Source organism: Desmodus rotundus, chromosome 4, assembly GCF_022682495.2.
Source record: "Desmodus rotundus isolate HL8 chromosome 4, HLdesRot8A.1, whole genome shotgun sequence".
In the NCBI taxonomy this organism is placed as follows: Eukaryota; Metazoa; Chordata; class Mammalia; order Chiroptera; family Phyllostomidae; genus Desmodus; species Desmodus rotundus.
This window is the reverse complement of record NC_071390.1, coordinates 146,154,806-146,173,748: the sequence shown is the minus strand read 5'-3', so window position 1 is coordinate 146,173,748 and position 18,943 is coordinate 146,154,806. Positions and strand designations below refer to the sequence as shown.

General features: G+C 36.3%; 1 protein-coding gene across 6 annotated transcripts in view; it reads left to right on the top strand.

Moving 5' to 3' along the window:
• The first annotated feature begins 494 nt into the window (after positions 1 to 494).
• MASTL (microtubule associated serine/threonine kinase like) overlaps positions 495 to 18,943 on the top strand; it is a 32,658-nt gene continuing 14,209 nt past the window's right edge. For 5 of the 6 annotated variants that reach the window (XM_053922111.1, XM_024576689.3, XM_045184194.3 and 2 more), the window contains exons 1-7: positions 495 to 758; positions 3,673 to 3,810; positions 13,588 to 13,727; positions 14,386 to 14,474; positions 15,743 to 15,849; positions 16,312 to 16,465; positions 17,849 to 18,021. In XM_053922111.1, coding sequence (XP_053778086.1) covers positions 576 to 758; positions 3,673 to 3,810; positions 13,588 to 13,727; positions 14,386 to 14,474; positions 15,743 to 15,849; positions 16,312 to 16,465; positions 17,849 to 18,021 — 984 coding nt within the window. In that variant the 5' untranslated portion in view covers positions 495 to 575. The remainder of the gene's footprint in view (positions 759 to 3,672; positions 3,811 to 13,587; positions 13,728 to 14,385; positions 14,475 to 15,742; positions 15,850 to 16,311; positions 16,466 to 17,848; positions 18,022 to 18,943) is intronic. The other variant, XM_053922112.1, reaches the window with a different exon arrangement.

The following is an 18,943-nucleotide window of genomic DNA, read 5'->3' as shown; positions in this document are numbered from 1 at the left end:
TGCATCCTGTTAAAATGTCAGATTACACGTGCACCACCACTTCCTGCTCTTCCAGTTTCGCCACATGTACGACTTCACTAGCCACCATTTCCCTGAATCCAACCGGATTACATTTAGTCGGAGGGCAGAGAAAGACTGGGTGGGTAGGAAAAGGTAGCGAAGAAATTTTTTAAAAAGTCAGGGTCGCAACAGCTTCGTCTGAAAGTCGGGAGTAAACTATCCAAATCCTACGATTCAGATTCCGGTCCCCGGTGCTCCTTTATTTATTTATTTATACATGCAGCATGCACGTACGCACGTCTTATTTTGTTAGCGGCACCGCCTACCCATCCCCCGTCTCATTACAAATAAAGTGGGCAGTGGTCACTGCCCTGGCAGAGTGTGTGGTTGGTTGGAGAATTTCCCAGCGTCCCCACCCTCACGCCCATTGGGTCCTTCGTGGGTAGCGCGACGGGGTGACGTCACGACCTGCGGGCGGCATGGGCGGAGCTTTACTTCGAACCTAGTTGGCGGGAGTTGCGGCTGAGATAGGGGCATTAGCGGCTGCTTCAGGCTTCAATCTTGGCTGCCCTGCAATGGAGTCCACCGCCGGGAGCGAGGGGAATGAACCAGGGGCGGCTGCCGAGAAATGCGTGACTAGGATCTCAGTGCCAAGACCTCCCTCCATTGAGGAATTCACCATAGTGAAGCCTATTAGCCGTGGCGCCTTTGGGAAGGTGTATCTGGGACAGAAAGGCGGCAAGTTGTATGCGGTGAAGGTAAGAAGTCAAGGACTAAAGCAAGGGAAAGAAACCAGCCTTTTGGCTCTTCTTTCTGTCCTCTGAATTGGGCAGGCCCCAGGGCTGCTGGAGTAACTAGCGTGGGTGGCCTGGCTTGCTGACGCCTGCACAGCCCCGCGAGCTGACTTCTCACTGTAGGGTGACAAACCAGCGAGGGCAAGTCGGTTGTCTCTCCTCTGCCACGCCCTTCTCGTCACACCCTGAATGCTTAAGAGACACCAGAACTCACCAGAACCTCTGAATCCTTTACACTGATTTGGCCTTTATGAAGATTAAATTTGAAACTTTAAATTTTAAAGTTTTTTTCCAAATTTTTTTTTGTGATGTCTTTTGTTGCCTTTGCATTTTAAAAATATCATGCGTGGAAAAGAACTTTGATTTGGAAAGAGAAAGAGGCTGGGTTCTATTATCAAACCTACTTGTAGTTATTATTTTCTTCCAGTGTGTCTGTTCTACCTGAGGAATACCAGATAAGATGTTCAGAGTTGGCAGGGGAAATAAAGAATTCACAGAGAGCAGTGGATTTGTGTAAATGTGGCCCTTTAAATGCACCAGCTTTGAAAGTCTGTACTGGTCAACTTGTAATAACACAACAAACAAAGCACCAAATTATTTTTTAATTCCATCAGTTTGATGTACATTAATTTCTGACCTATAAATCAAAGGATTTCATTAAGCGACCTCATTTTTCCTCTTCCAACATTCCATTATAAATCTAGAGTGTATTTTTATTTAAAGACTATACTGAAATATGGCCTAAATCAGTCTTTTATCTTTGCAGCAGTATATAGCATTCCAAAATCATTCAAGAGCTTTCCATGTATTGAAACAGTTCTGGCCATTCTTGGTTATCCACTCTCTCAGAGTTTCAGATTACTCACGTTTCAGCGATTAGTGAAAGTGATAAAGGGAAGAAGCCAGCAGTCTGAGTGGCAGGAGACTTTGGACATTGTTATGCAAATGTCTAGCTGGCAACTCCAGATTGTACTTGCCTGCCCAAACTCTGAACCTCCTGCATTCCCTCTCCATTCAATACCACCACCGTCATCCCTGTCATAACCTGCATCATTTAACTTTTCTCACCTTCATCTGTGTATCCTATCTTCTAAGTCTTGTCAATTCTGTCTCATATTCTTATCACTTCTGTTTCATTCCCAAGTCTGCCCGAGTACAGCTCTTCATTTCTTCCTCTTTTAATTCATTTTCTTTCTTCCTTCCTTCCTTATTAAAAGTACAATTTGGTTTCTTAATAAATTAAAGATTGAGTAACCATCACCACAATCCAATTTTAGAATATTTCTATCACCCCCAAAAGATCTCTCCTTCCCATCTGCAGTGCCTCCCCCCTTTCACACCCTTAGCCCCAGGTAACCACCAATGTACTTTCTATCTCTATATGTTTACCTTTTCTAGACACTGCATATACATAGAATCATACAATTTATAGCTTTTGGTCTTTGTTCACTTGACATGATGTTTTTGAGGTTCAACAGGCCTTAATATCCACACCTAGTCTATTGAAATAGCTCCCTAATTAGAATCACTATTTCATTTTTACATCCATTTCTTAGTACAAGCTAAAGTCCAGACTCCTTAGAAAGGAAGAAAGGAAACATTCATGCTTCATTCTGACTCTAAACTTCCACTGCATCTTCCACATATCTTGTGTTCTAGCCACTCCGGACAATTGACTAGTCTCTGAATTCTGCATATTGTCCTTCTAAGCTTATGTTTATGCTCCTTAAGTGCTTTTCTTCTATCCTTGTCTGCTCTTCTCCACCTATGTTATTTGTCCTAGCTCACCTTCAAACCTTCCCTGACCTTTCAGACCCATCCCATTGAAATTAACTCTTCCTTGCTTCATATGTGCCCGAGATGTTTTGCTTTTCCTTCTACTGTGCTTACCAATTAGTCATTATCTGTTGTTGAAATGAAAACACCAATTCATTTTTTAGTATTTATTGAGTATGTCCTTCCTTTCTCAGATCTGGGCTATCGTGAGCAAAATAAACCCGCCTTCATAGAGTTTTCAATCTAATGGAATGATAGGTAAAATCATGTTACAAACTGGCTTTGTCAATGGCTCTCAGTTTCCTTATGGAAAGGATATAAGGCTGGAATGTACAGTGTACTCATGATTTTATTAAATACTCTAATGAATCTTTGGAAGAAATATGCCTTTTTTTTCTTGAGATAGTCCTGAGACTTGATCTCAGTGTTATCGACTATTCAGTTAGGGCTCCACCTTTAATAGTTTTGCCTCTACCAATTACCTTGCAACTTGAAAAGAGTAATCACTTATTTTCTGTACCATAGCATTTGACACCGTTTCACTAGTTCTAACCATTCTTAAAATTTTATTTTCTAGGCAAACTTTCCACATTCTTCCTCTTTCTGATTCTATTTCCATCCATTAAAGAATCAGAAGTTTTATATATATATATATATATATATATATATATATATATATATACACACACACACACATTACATATATATATATATATATATATATTTCTCTGTGTCTAGGTTCCTGGTTATCTGCGAGCCCTTAGGAATGTTACTGTCTTTTCACTTTGTTATAAGAAGAGCAGAACAGAATCTTTTTAATATACAGGGCTGGCAGGGAGCATTTGTTTTACTTCTTTTCCTTCTCAAAACGGACACAACACTTATAACATTTGATATCAAGATAAGCAGTTCTCTGTTGAAAAAGTTCTTTTTGTTTTTCCATGTTAGTTGTTTTTCTGGCAGTTTCCTGATGGCAATATGAAGTCCAAATGACATCTATGTGTTTTCTTTCTCTGGTTATTTCATGGTCGTACTTTCAACCCTGAGAGTAATTTGTAATAAAAAGTAAACTGAATGTCTATTGTCATGTTACCTACTGTAGGTTGTCAAAAAAGCAGACATGATCAACAAAAATATGACTCATCAGGTACAAGCTGAGAGGGATGCACTGGCCCTAAGCAAAAGTCCTTTCATTGTCCATTTGTACTATTCACTGCAGTCAGCAAACAATATCTACTTGGTGAGTAAACAGTCTTCCTTTTTTGTCTTCAATCAGCAATCACTGAACTCAGTGACTTAAGACTCCAGTCTCTGAACTCAAAGTACCTGGGTTTAAATTCCAGATCATGAACTTACTAGCTTTAGGATCTTGGCCAAGTTACCTTACCTGTTCTGTTAGTCAAGTCTTCTCCAAAGAAAAAAAAAAAACTAACAGTGCATGCATGTGTGTGTGTAGCGGGGTAATTTAAGGAATTGCCCTTGCTGATTGTGCGGGCTGGCCAGTCTGAAGTCTGCAGGGTAGGCTGGCAGGCAGTAAATCCAGGGAAAAGTTGACATTGTGGCACCAATCCCAAAGCAGTGTAGAGGCAGAATTCCCTCTTCTTTCGGAGGTAGGGGTCGGGGTGGTGTCTACAAGTGAGAGACAATACCGCAGTCTCTTTTTTTCTTAAGGCCTTTAGCTGGTAGGATGAGGCCCAACCACATTATGGAATACAACCACCTTTTACTCAAAAATACCTTCACAGCAACATTTAGATTGGTATTTCACCAAATAATCTCAGTACCATGGCTTAGCCAAGTTCACATAAAATTAATTATGGTCATGTGTCACTCATTTTGGTTGAGAGCAGACTATATATAGCACAGTGGTCCCATAAAATTTCAATGAGCTGAGAAATTCCTGTCTTTTAGTGACATCTCTACATCATAGTGCAATGCGTAACTCACACGTTTGTGGTGATTCTGGCGTAAACAAACCTACGACACTGCCAGTCCTATAAAAGTATAGCCTACATGATATACAGTACATAACACTTGATAATGATGATGAATGACTATGTTACTGGTTTATGTACTTACTATACTATACTTTTTATCATTATTTCATTACTTTACAATGTACTGTTTCTATTTACGAAAAAAAAGCGTGTTGTAAAACAGTATGCTGTGATATTCCAGCAGCACTCTCATGCATCTTGAGTTTAACGCCTCTCTTGATCATGTCATTTTCTCATCTGTATTTAATCTCCTGTTGTTTTGTACAGGCTTGTAGCAATAGGCCATACAACATAGCCTGGGTGTGTAGTGTGGGCTGTACTGCTGGGTGTGTGTAAGTGTACTGTACAAATGTTTGCACAATGACAAACATGCCTAAAGACACATTTCTCAGAATATATTCCCTTCATCAAATGACATGTGTCTACAAAGTGAGATGATAATAGTATCTACCCCAAAGGTTGTTATGAAATTTTGGTAGGTTAATGTAAAGCATGAAAAACAGTGGGCTACATAGTGCTAAAATACTTGGTAAGAAAAGGACATAAAATGGAAATATTATGTAAAGTTTGGTGTATAATAAAAAAGATACTTGGAAGGAGTGGATTTTGGCTGTGTGGAATTTGAGAGGTAGAGTTTGAGAGGTGCTTGCTTTTCATTTAAAGCAGAAGCTTACACTCTATTACTGCTAATGAGGAATTGGAGGAGGGCAGAGAGGAAGAGGTGAGGATAGCAGGTACTTTGACTACACATGCTAGAGGGTCTTCTGACTTCAGAGACGGTCTGTGGATTAAATGTTTGGTAATTCCGATAGCTTCTGTTTGGTATATACAAGTGCTTTTCTGGGAATGAATTGGACTTTAGGATGTTAGATTTTAAACCTGGGGTTTATGTTTATCAACAGAAGGCTCATTTTTTTCATGATTTGATTATGCTTAAGAGTGCAAACCCATTATCCTTGATATGCTAAAGCTTTCTTGCAAGTCAGTGGAACATATTTGTGCCACACTTCAACTTCTGAGAAGTTGAAGTGTGGCACAAATATGTTCTTGCTCCCAAAACTTGAGATTAAACAGAACTATAATATGGAAGAACATGATATACAGCTTCAAGCTATATAGGCCTGAGCATTTAGGATAGGTTATAAAATAGAGTCTATTCTAAAACTCCCTTGGTACCTAAGGGTTAAATACATTTCTAAGCTTTTACTGAATCTGTGAGTGTACTTAGACTGATGTTAAATGTTACAAATCACAGTTGTTTAATGAATGCATAAAATATGATCATATTGTAAATACTATTCTTCTACCTGTTTTTTCCACTTAGTGGTGACCTCATCCTTCTTAATGACTATATAACATTATAAATTTATTTATGAATTCTGTAATTTCTTTTTAACTAAATGACTGGGTTTTGTTTTTGTTTTCACCATTCTAAACAACACTCCAATGAATACTTTAGCATGAACTGCAATGCCTGGTTGTAGTGATCTAACTATGGGAGATAAGACTGGGTAATGTTTGGGGGAAACATATTGGAGTAAAGATATAACTTTGTATTGAAATTCACCCTCAGAGGAAGACCCCTAGGTTCTGAAAAGGCATGAGATGAGGCTCTACTTTTTAGGAATATTTACTTTTTGAGTGGGTTGAAAAAAATACATGGTAGTAGTAAGGAGGTGAAAACGACAGAATAAGAATAATGAACTTTCCATCTTTTAAGCCAGTGGTTGGCAAACTACGGGCCAAATCTGACCTGCTGTTTCTTTACAACATGTGAGCCAAGCATACCTTTTCCATTTTTAAAATGTTGGGAAAAAATCAAAAGAGAATAATATTTTGTGATACATGAAATTTATATAAAATTTGAATTTCAATGAATAAGTAAAGTTTTATTGAAACACAAACAACCCCTTCCTTTTGTTTACATATTGTTTATTCTCATGTAGTAACAGACCTTATAGCCATCAAAGCCTAAAAATATATACTATCTGGCTCTTCACAGAAAAGAAGGGAACATTGTATGTCATTTACAAAAAAGATAGGAAGCTGCTTTGACCCTTTAATTCTTATTGGGGCTCTCTTAATACCTTTACCACCGACTGTGTCCTCCACAGTGTGTGCGCCTTCCCCAGCGCCATGACTGGCGGGGGCATCAATCCTGACTTAGCCTTGTGGCAGCCAGGGGTTTCTACGACCCTAGTCTAACAGTGGTGGTTGAAGGACAGGTCAACCTGCTCAACTGGTGGCTTTTTTTTCAATGCTGTGTCCTAAAGTTGGTGGAATAAGTAAACAGGTATAATATATTTTTTTATTTCCTGTTCCTGATATCGGATAGAAGTCCATAGCTTGTCTACTAACTTTATCACTGGTTTAGATCACTGATACTCAAAGTACTCAATGATGCTGACATTGCTTGTTTGGTCCACAAACAAGCAATGTCAGCATCATCTGGGCACTTCATAGAAATGCAGAATCTCAAGTTCCACTTCAAATCTGTTGAATCAGAATCTGAATTTTAACAAGACCCCAGACACATTAAAGTGTGAGAAGCACTGGTTTAGAGAAAAACAAGATTTTCTAGAAACGGGAAGCTACTTTGTGGAAAAAAGATAAGGTATGACTGAACTTAGCCATAAAAATAAAAAATAATTGACTACTACATTCCAGGTACTATGCTAGGAGAAAGAACATGAAGATGAAAACATTTTTGTAAAGATTTACGTATTTACTGTGGACAGAGGGGAAAGCGGGGAGAAAGAGAGGGAGAGAGCATCGATGTGTGGTTGCCTCTCGCGTGCCCCCTACTGGGGACCTGGCCCACAACCCAGGCATGTGCCCTGACTGGGAATTGAACCAGTGACCCTTTTGTTTACAGGCTGGCACTCAGTCCACTGAGCCACACCAGCCAGGGCAAAATGAAAACATTTGTTATGGAAACATTTAAAGATACACAGAAATGAAAAGATTAACATAATGAATTAGATCAACCTTTCACATAATAGTTTTGATTCCTTGAGTCATTGCTTGGATTTGTTCTTTTATTAAAGCTTGAAAATTATGGTTTTTACACTTTTATGATTGCTTTAGCTCTTATTAGCTGGAATTCTTTTATAACACTGATGCACTACCTGCTGCGCTAGCACGGCTCCTTAGCTGGAATTCTTTTATAAAGAACTTTCCCTTATCATCCAATTCATTACTCTGAAATTCAGCTTTTATGAGGAAAACAGGAAAAATGCTTGATTCTCTTCCTTTCATCACCAATTTTCAGAAGAGCTACTTCCAACTGTTCATACTGTTACTTTTAGTTTTTGTTAAGTGTCTTTATGAATTAATGGAATTTTATAGATTTATAACATAGGTTTTATGTGTTTTTAATCCACTGTGGTCATGTTCATAGTGTTCCATCTTTAGTTAGCGGGAACCCCTTTGGTTAATCTGTCTTTTTATACTGTCCTAGTATTCTGATAGCTTTCTTCCTTTGCGGCATGACAAGATACTTAAGGGTCATTTTGTAAATGTCCTGTACTAGACCTAGGCAAGGAAGTCTAGCATTTATTGTGAAATAGTGTTTAGAGACCATAATCTAGGGTGATCAGTCCCTTTAGACCTTTTCAGTGAACAGACAAGAAAACACATATTTTTGTAAAAAGGGAAAAATATGTCATGAATGCATACTGATATTTTCAATTCAATGGAAGATTATAGAATTTTTGTTTAACATCTTGAAAAATATACAAATTATAAAAATGTTTGGGAAAAAATATTTTTTTACACTGAGAATCTGAGATCCTAATAAAATTAACATAATTACTTATTTGTTTTAACATACAGTGTATGTATATCTAATATTTTCAAAATAACAATACCAATATGGTTTTACTAACACTAAAACAACTGGATTCAATTTAGTATTTCTTTGCAGTTTTTTCTGTCGTTGGGATATACTTTCAAATTCTGTTTTCCAAAGTCACTTGAAATAATTCTCTGTGTGGGTATGAAACTTGATGTAGAGTTAGGTTCATTTGTTCCCCTTTCATTTCAGAGCTTTCTACTTGAAAGGAGGAATCCCTAAAAGTACTAGAAGAAAACTGATGTATTTTTATAATCATAGAATGGTGCAAGACACTGAGTACAACATAAAACTTACCGTATTTTTCTGTATATAATGTACTCCCGTGTATAATATGCACCCACGTTTTTGGCCCAAACTTTCAGGAAAAAATCTTTTGTTTTAATTTTCTATTTGTATATAAAACCGATTATCATATTCCAGGGTATTATTTTGCATATGGATATTGTTATTGCTTTCTAGAGTTACACTTTTAACATACAGCATAAATAAAAGAATTAAAAAATTTTATAGAGATATGGAATTAGTACTACCCATGTATAATTGCACATCCTTATTTTTCCCTCAAAAATTTGGGCAATAAACTGCAGATTATACATGGCAAAATACAGTACTTAAATTTTAAAACATGTGACAAAATACCATATACATTGTCAAATAATGTGTTTGGAGAAAATATTTATATTCCAGAAGACAGACAAAAGGCTAATTTGATTACTATGTAAACATATTTTACAAAGCAATAAAAAAGAATAAATACCGCAGTAGAAAGTGAACAAAGAATAGAAGTAGTTCACAGGAGAAATACAATATATTGGCCAAAAACAGTGTGAAAAGATGCTACATCACCCTAAAAATAAATAAACAGTTAAACATTTCCATCTTTTCTTCCTTAGACTGACAAAGATAAAAAGGATTAGTAGTCACTGTTGAAAAGGATACAAGAAAATAAGAATCTCCTCAGTTCAAATACATTATCTGTTTACTTATTTATTTCCCTCTACTGAATTATAAAGTCTTGAAGTGCAGTGACTACATTTCATTTGTGCATTATATTCCCAGCACTAGCACAGTGTTCAGCACAGATTCTGTGTTTCATCAATGATTTTAATGATTGATCTCATCAACAAATATCAACTAACTTCTATGGACCAGGGAAACTACTAACCTAAGGAGGAAAGAAATGACCTTGTTTTATTAACTTCTTAGTTAAGGCAGTATTTTACAGCTTAAAACTATAGAAAATTTTATGATTTAAAACGAGTACATATAGAAGCAAAAATAGAGCTTTGCAAACCACAGAGAGCAATAATGGAATCATCTGTAGTTACATAATGCTAAAATCACTGAAAGTTTTCTGGGAAACAGGTTATTTATATAGTTTCAAAGTAACTTCCCCAGATTAAAGTAATTACAAAAGGGGAAAAGTACTTCTTCAATGGAGAAATCTGGAAGGCACAACTTTAACTAAGTGATCTAAGTTAACATCACCAGTCATAGAGCACACTGAGGTTACGTGAGTGTCTCACCTGGTGGGAGTCACTGAGAAGGACTCAACATCTAATGTAATATTCCTGCCAAAAAGGCATAAGTTGAATTGAATCATGAAAAAGTAATAATATGTCAAAAAATACTGCCTCCCACTATCCCCCCAAAAGGATAATAACTTTCAGATTAAAGCAGTGGTGTCAAACTCATTTTCACTGGGGGGCCACATCAGCCTCAAGGTTGCTTTCAAAGGGCCGAATGTAATTTTAGGACTGTATAAATGTAACTACTCCTTAACAGTTAGGTGAGAGCTTGGCGCTGCCTCTGGGGAGAAACAAGGTGCCAGGCCAGATAAAACAAGGTGGAGGGCCGGATTCAGCCCGCAGGCCTTGTGTTTGCCACCTGTGCTTTAGAGAGAGAGGAAGGGAGAGACAGAGAGGGGAGGAAACATCAGTGTGAGAGAAACATCTATCAGGTGCCTTCCGTCTGTGCCCTAACCAGGTATGAAACCTGCAACCCAGGTATGTTCCTTGACTAGAAATTGAACCCACAGCCTTTTGATGTATGGGATGACTCTGCAACCAACTGAGCCACTGAGTCAGGGCACCTGGGCAAGTTTTTGATGATGAGTCTGTGCACTGCCTGCAAAACCCTTCATTGGACTTGGACTTAGGACTGTAGGTGTCTGCTCTTCCGAAAGAGGAGAAAGACATTTTCCGAGTTTAGAGCTACAGACATACATGCACTTGCATTTACCTTTGTTACAGAATTTCAGCCATAGAATGCTATTGGAAATAAACCTGCTAAAAAGAGAACAGTTTTTAAAAATTGCCAATAGTTGTGAACCAAATGTTTTTCTAACAGGCAGGTGAGACAGATTACATAAATTAAATATTATGATGGCTTTTAAATTTCCACTTTCTCCAGGTGCATTTCATTTTGTGATTCTGTTGGGGTTCTTTGGTGGCATCCAGACTCGTCATCTTTCTTCCACATTCCCTTCATTTCCTACCTGCTTTCTTTAATGTGAACTTGAACCCCCCAGTCCGTCATCCTTGTCATGTCTTCTTTCCTTTTTCCCCTTTTAGTTGGACTTTCGTTCTTTCAATTCTGCCTCTTACTTCTAAACTATTTTATACACAAACAGCTTTTATCCCAAGTACTGAGAACTTTTCTAACTTAAAGGTGTTCTTTACCTTAAAATAGGATCCACAGAGTATCTAGTTGAATGGAATCACTGGATTTAAAAGTCTGTGATTAAATATTTTGAACTTTGGTGAAAATCAAAGATGAAGAGCAGTACCAGACAGATATTTGGAAAATAACATGGGCTTTTTTTTTTTTTTTTTTTGCCAGAATTAGAATAACATTTGTGAGGAAGAAATTTAATCTGCTTTGGTTAGTTAATTTTTTTTCCTGGTGTATTTTGTGTGGATGTGGCATTGAGGAATATGAAAGACATAAATATTGTTATGCTTCTGATACTGTAGATGCATTTATTTAGACTTTTAATCAATTTCTGGTATGTTTTGTTGTATTTGTATATTTGTTTATCTCTTTCTCAGTTTCCTGTCTTACATAGTCTAGAGAGTACATCTACCTAGAATTTCCCATCTATTTTCTGGGAAAGTATGCATATTTAAATAAGTACCTTGACGACTCTGGAAAATTTCTGTATTTTGCTATAATGACACACACACATCTGCATGCTTACATTTGCCCGTGTATAAACTACCGTATTTTGTCATGTATAATGTGTACTTTTTTGCCCAAATTTTTGAGGGAAAACTCGGGATGTGCATATACATGTGTGTAATGATTACATACCATGGATCTAATAATGTGTATAATAATCCCATGTATAGTGCACAAAAATGTGGGTGTGTGTTATACACAGGAAAATATGGTGTATTCATTATGAAAGCAACACTTGCCAATTAAAAACCAAGAACAGGGAAGTCCTAGACCCTGTCCTGGGGCATCCATGCTTTCCAGCTTTTCCTGGGTCCTGAATGGTGCTTCCTAAACCTCAGCAGGCAGCACAGCCTCCTGGGACAATTGCTGAAGCCGCCTGATGTAGCCCACGCCCGCCACTTCTGATTCAGTGTATCTCTGTGGGGGCCGGTGGATTGTTAACCACATAGAATACATAGATCAAATTTCTCAAAAGTTTCCAGGTAGAGCTGATACTGCTGATGCGGAAATCACACTTGGAGATCACTGGTCTATGAAATGCTACATGTTAGATTTTTTTCTTCTAATTTCCATTTACCAAATGTGTCTTAGTGGAGGCATCTTAATTAATTTTGTGGGTAGGAGTGTGGCCCCTAAAGCCAAGCTGCCCACCTTGAAATCCCGGTGTGATCTAAGTATTATATGTGTGTGGTAAATAAATAAAATCTTTAAAAAAGTCACGCAGTACAGTTAGATATTTTGAATCGCTGACCCAAACCTCTCTGCCTCCATTCCAGAATGATTGTATGACTGTTTTTCAGTTCCTTGATTATTTTTAGACTCTAAGTCATATGTTACCTTTTTATGTACTTTTTTAATTTAGTTTCATGAAATATAGACAGGATCTCTTGACTCCTCACTTTGTGCTATGAGGATACCAATGACGTCCCTCTCATCACTCCTTCCCCAGCTCTCGTTGTCTGTCATTTCATGTTGTCAACCCTTCAGTGCCATTCTGTCACTATGGTTGTCTCCCTTCTTTCTTGAGAGTTCATTAAGAACTTGAAAGTAAAAAACAGTTCTTGTGCTCTGACCATAGGGTCAAACTCATTTTCACCGGGCACTACATCAGCCTTGTTATGTTCCTTCAAAGGGCTGAATGTAATTTTAGGGCTGTGTAAATGTAACTGCTCCTTAGCTGGGGGGAAGGAGCTGGCGCTTCCGCCAGGTAGAAACAAGGTGGAGGGCCGGATTTGGGCTGCAGGCCTTGTGTTTGCCACCTGTGGATTAGAGGGCACTAAAGAGACATGACAACAAAGTTCCTTTCTTGATTCCAGCTCTCAGGGACGATATTGAGATAATCAGAGAAATTCGAATGTGGACTATATGTTAGGCAATGGCATTATATTAATGTTAAGTTCTCAGGATTATATTACACCATAGTTGTGTGAGAAAGTCCTTGTTGGTAGATACACGATGAAAAATTCAGTAGTGATGGGTCATGATCTTCTCAACTTACTCAGCAAAATTTAAGTTATACACTAATATCAGTGTCTAATGTTGCCATATAGTTTTTTAAATTAAACTCTTTAATCTGTTAATGAGGTTAGTAATTGTATTATGTTTATTATGTAACATAATTATGTTAATGGTTAACATAAATATTACTTATTGTACAGTCATGTGTGGAGAGGAAGAAAGTAAATTTGGAAAAATGCTAACAATGGGTTAATCTACATGAAGAGTATATGGGAAATCATTCTATTGTACTATTATACCTTTCTGTAAGTCTGAATTTTTGTTCAGACTAAACAGTTTAATTTATACTTAAAAAATCATAAGGCAACATGACCAAACATGGTGTTAATGCATACTGAGTGGTACCAGGAAAATGTGTTTTATACAGAACCATGCTAAAAATATATAACTGTGATGCTCAAATAATACATATTTTAGTGTAATCATATTGGTTTTATTCTGTAACATTTATGCTCCTTTTTGATAGGTAATGGAATATCTTATTGGTGGAGATGTCAAATCTCTCCTACATATATATGGTTATTTTGATGAAAAGATGGCTGTGAAATATATTTCTGAAGTGGCATTGGCTCTAGATTACCTTCATAGACATGGAATCATTCACAGGTAAAAACTGACTTTTCTCTATTACTTAAAAACACAAATAATCAAATTATGTCTATAATAGTTGCATAACCACTTACCCATATATCCAAGTTATCTATAGTATGTTACTAACTTGTGTGAATTTACAAATTCCATCAACTCTTCCTTCATCTACTTGTGTTTTCATAATACATTGCTTTGACCATGAGTATGCCATTTTATCGTGACGAATATCGAATCATTTTTCCATTCCTGTACCATCATACATAAAAGTGCTATATTTTATAATCCCAGTTGATTACTGTGTTTTGCTCTGTGCAGAGTCAGGTAAGTGGCTCTGCCTTATGAAAGTTTGACCTTAATATCTTTGAATGAGATAAATATGATTTTGACCTGGCTCGAGGTCAAATTTAACTAATGAGGTTGATTTCTTCTAATGGACTATCTAATGAATAATGTAAAAGATTACCACTAAATCAGTTAACTTTCTTGTTGATTCATTTATACAAAAGATGGTTTGCTTTTTAAACTTTACTGCAGTTTCAAAGCCATCAATGAGTGCCATATTTTAGACAAAATAAATGGGGTTTGAGACTTCTGTAACTTTTTCCCCCCAGTAATTCTAACATCAATACTAGCTCTCTTTTAGTTATCTGATACTTATCTTTTGTATGTGCAGGGATTTGAAACCAGACAATATGCTTATTTCCAATGAAGGTCATATTAAACTAACAGATTTTGGCCTTTCCAAAGTTACTTTGAATAGAGGTAAGAAAAAATAGCAGGTAAGTATTTCTTTAAAATTCCAACAAATTTTTTTTCCCCATTTATTTATACTGTTTGTTTCTTTGTTTATAATGAATAAACTTTGATGATTATTTGTTCTAAAATAGACTAGAAAGATGTAATGGTATCTTTCTTCCAATTAAAGATGAAAAATGGGAATCATTATTTTTAAATCCTCAAAGGTCCTTGAAGATCTTTGGATCTTCACAGAGAACTTCACAGTTTCTGTTCTTTTGACTTTTTATCCCTACCAACACTGGTTCTGACCAATTGAACATCAGTAAAATGACTAAAATATCTGTGATAAACACTTAATCCCTAAAGAATTTACTCAAATATACTTGACCACCAATAAGACCTTGGAAAACAAGGGGCAAAGAAAATGAACACACAATTCACACACACATATTAAAAGTAAAAATTGACTTGTGGTGGTGAACACACAACACAATATACAGATGAGGTATTGTAGAACTGTACACCTGAAACCTATATAATATTATCAGCCAATGTCACCCCAATGAAATCAATAAAAATAATAATAATAAGTGAATCATTTTACACTATTAAGCTAGCAAAAAAGGAGAACTTACTGCTTCATCAGTATTAGGTATAAATGAAATTTGTTAAGCTCCAATTTTCAGTCTACCCTAAAGGTGAAATATCCCATACATCTCTTACCATTTTTGATATATAAAGAAAATAGTATGATATTATGTGTGCAAGTTCAATTATTTTATTTTACAGTGTTATGCCCTAAAACCTGTAAAAATCTGTGTTAATTTCTATCTTGACCTATAGTTGCACATTTTAGTTAACATGAAGGGCCCTTAATTTGTATTAATTCCTTAAAATTAGATTCTGACTTGAAATTTAACTTACATTCCCACTATCGTGATTCCTTTATTTACTACCTTCTCTTCTAATACTTGATTTACCAAGAATTATTTTGATGCCAGTTACATAACACCCTTGTTTAGTGACCGAGTACTTCCTGAAAAACTAAGACTTTGGATCATTACACTGGATTCTATCTGTTTTATCAAACTTTAATGATTTAAATCAGTTGCTTAATTTTGTATGTTTGCTCTATGGCATCTGACTATCCTGGGTATATTTGTCTTGCACAAGCCAATTTCTAGGTAATTTAATGCGGAAAGAGGAGCAAAGTTCAAAACAGATGATTATAGACTTAGTCAATGATAGTTCAAGTTTTTAAAGAATTTCATATACTTTCTTTGCATTCATAGACATCAATATGATGGATATCCTTATAACACCATCAATGGCTAAACCTAGACAAGATTATTCAAGAACCCCAGGACAAGTATTATCTCTCATCAGCTCTTTGGGATTTGTAAGTACTTTAAACAAAAAATACCTCATATAACATGCCCTTTCATGAGTACCATTTAAAATTGAAATTTTTTTTTTAAATTGTTCTCTTGCTGTTTTTTTTTAAATAAATGATCAAGCCCTGGTTGGTGTAGCTAAGTTGATTGAATGCCGGCCTATAAACTGAAGGGTCACTGGTTTGATTCCCAGTCAAGGCACGTGCCTGGGTTGTGGGCCAGGCTCCTGGTGGCTGGGCACATGAGAGGCAACCACACATTGATGTTTCTCTTCCTCTCTTTCTCTCTCCCTTCCCTTCTTTCTAAAAAATAAGTAAGTAAAATCTTTAAAGAAAACAGTCAAGATGAATGTAAATATCAAGCATGTTAGTTACTTAACAGTTAATCTACTCGGGTAGTATAACTGACTTTGGTGTGTTATTGTGAAGATAAATGTTAGTATTTGTATTTGTCTTTCTTTTTAATAGCACCCACCACCAGTTGCAGACAAAAGTGACGAATCTGCAAATATTCCTCCAACTCATGTGTCTGAAACATCACAGGTGTCTCAAGGACTAATTTGTCCTATGTCTATAGATCAAAAGGACAGTACTCTTTATTCTAGCAAACTACTAAAATCATGTAAGTATAAAACAAAAGATAGTTCATTTCTAATATCAGTTTAACAATTTGAAAATGCAAATATTTGAACCGTCTGTGGCATTCCTATATTTAATTACGTAGACATCATTTCTGACAGGAATTATTGTACATCTTCAAGTCCACAGATCAGAACAAAATGTCTAGCTAATGAGATTCTTCAATTACCTATAACGATAGAATGATCATTGGGTAGATATCACTGTATGGATCTACAGAAATCTTATATAGAGAAGGTGTAGTACCTGTAATATTGTTTTGTCTTTATAAAATTACTTCTGAAAGATTTTTGAAATATGCCCTGGCTAATGTGGCTAAATGGACTGAGTGCCAGCCTGTGAACCAAAGCGTTGCCAGTTTGATTCCCAGTTAGAGCACATGCCTGAGTTGCAGGGCAGGTCAGGTCCTCGAGGGTGGGGCGGGCATGGGAGAGGTAACCACACATTGATGTTTCCTCTCTTTCTCCCTCCCTTCCCCTCTCTCTAAAAATAAATTAAATAATGAAATAGATTTTTGAAATAAAATAGCCAAAGAAAAGTTATCATTTTTCTAAGTAGCACACAATAAAAGACAGTCAAATACTGGAAGAGGAGAGTAGGACATTCGATGCTTATTTGGCACATAACTTCACCCTTTATAACTTGGCAACAGTGGACAATTTAGTTCTCTGCATTCATGTTCTTCATCTTGTGAATGTGAATAATGATGCTTTGAAGGGTAATTACCATTAGCTGTTTTCATGGATGTTACCTCATTTTGCATTTGGTCCTCAACAAATCTGTACATATCTAGAATATATGTAGTATTGTCTTCTTTCTGCCCATGAGAAAGCTAATACTTTAAAATGCTGAGTTACACACTAGTAAATGGGAAAGCCAAGTCCTGATTACAAATACAATTTTCTGCTCACTTACCCTTTCCTCCAAATTCTGTAAATCTTGTTTCTTCTGTCAAAATCCTCTGTAAAAATGAAAATGACTGAATATATATTTATAGATTTGATAAACAGAGACTGTAGAAATATATAATATGTCAATGTTATTTTATAGCCTTAGTCTTAAGAAAAAATAATTGCAACTCCCTTAGTCATTCTTTAATCCAGTCAGAATTACGTAGGTGCAAGGCATAGTACTGTGGATATAAAGATGGCTGAGGGACATCCTTGCCTCAAAATAAATTTTAGTTTTGTGGTGATTACAGGTATAAAAGGATAACAATAACAATACTGTAAAATAAATGCCACAGAGACTGACTTTTATGCAACACAGAAAGTGACAAACACTAACTGGGAAACTCAGGAATGGTTCCTCAGTGAGGAACTAAGAAAGATGTGACATAAGGTTCAATATTTTCTCTTCCTTCCAGGTCTTGAAACAGTTGCCTCCAACCCTGGAATGCCTGTAAAGTGTCTAACTTCTAATCTACTCCAGTCTAGGAAAAGGCTGGCTACATCAAGTGCCAGTAGTCAGTCCCACACTTTTGTGTCCAGTGTGGAATCTGAATGCCATAGCAGCCCTAGATGGGAAAAGGACTGCCAGGTTAGAGTGAAATTTATCTTAACCATAACCAATTACGTATGTGAAATTAATGAGAGAAACATGTTTTACCTTTTCATTTAAATTCTTTATGGAAATGAAACTGTTACATGAACAGCAGTCAAGGTAGTCTTCATTTTCCTTTACATTGTGTGAAATTCTTTTGAAATATCTATTTCTCATCCAAATGTGATTTTTTTTTTTTTAAGAGAATTAAGTTTTTATTCACTCTCCAAGAAAGGAAAGGGGCATAGTGTGGAGAGATACACCAGCCTGAAATTACTCTCACTTTATATAATGACATTCCAAATTTTTAGATTTTTGCTATAAATTGATAGAATGTTTGGCTTCTATGCATCTATATAGACTTTTTTTTTTTTTTCAGTTCCCTACCATGACACAGAGATTAGCTTGTTGGGTTTTTTTAAATGTATAACTTATTTTTAAACTCGCACTACCTCCTTTGTACTATTTTCTGCCAGTTTCTTATTTAACAGAATGGCAACTCTTCTGGATTAGAAATAACTTTTAGATCACAAAGACAATGTAGATGTACCTTCAAAATTATCTATTCTTCCCTGGCTGGTGTGGCTCAGTGGATTGAGCACCGGACTGCAGACTGAAAGTTGCCGGTTCAATTCCTGGTCAGGGCACATGCCTGGGTTGCGGGCCAGGTCCCCAGTTGGGTTGTGAGAGAGGCAGCCAATCAATGTTTCTCTCCCTCTCTTTTTCTTTACTTTCCCCTCTCTCTAAAATAAATAAATAAAATTTTTTATAAAAATATCTATTCTAAGAAAATTGCTTACTAAGTGAATGAATTTACTTAGTTCTTTTACTTAATTTAAATATTCTACTTTTCTCCTTTTAAAAGCAATTAAAGCTGAGAAGAACTGAAATTTTAAATTATAATAAAGTTGCCCTCATA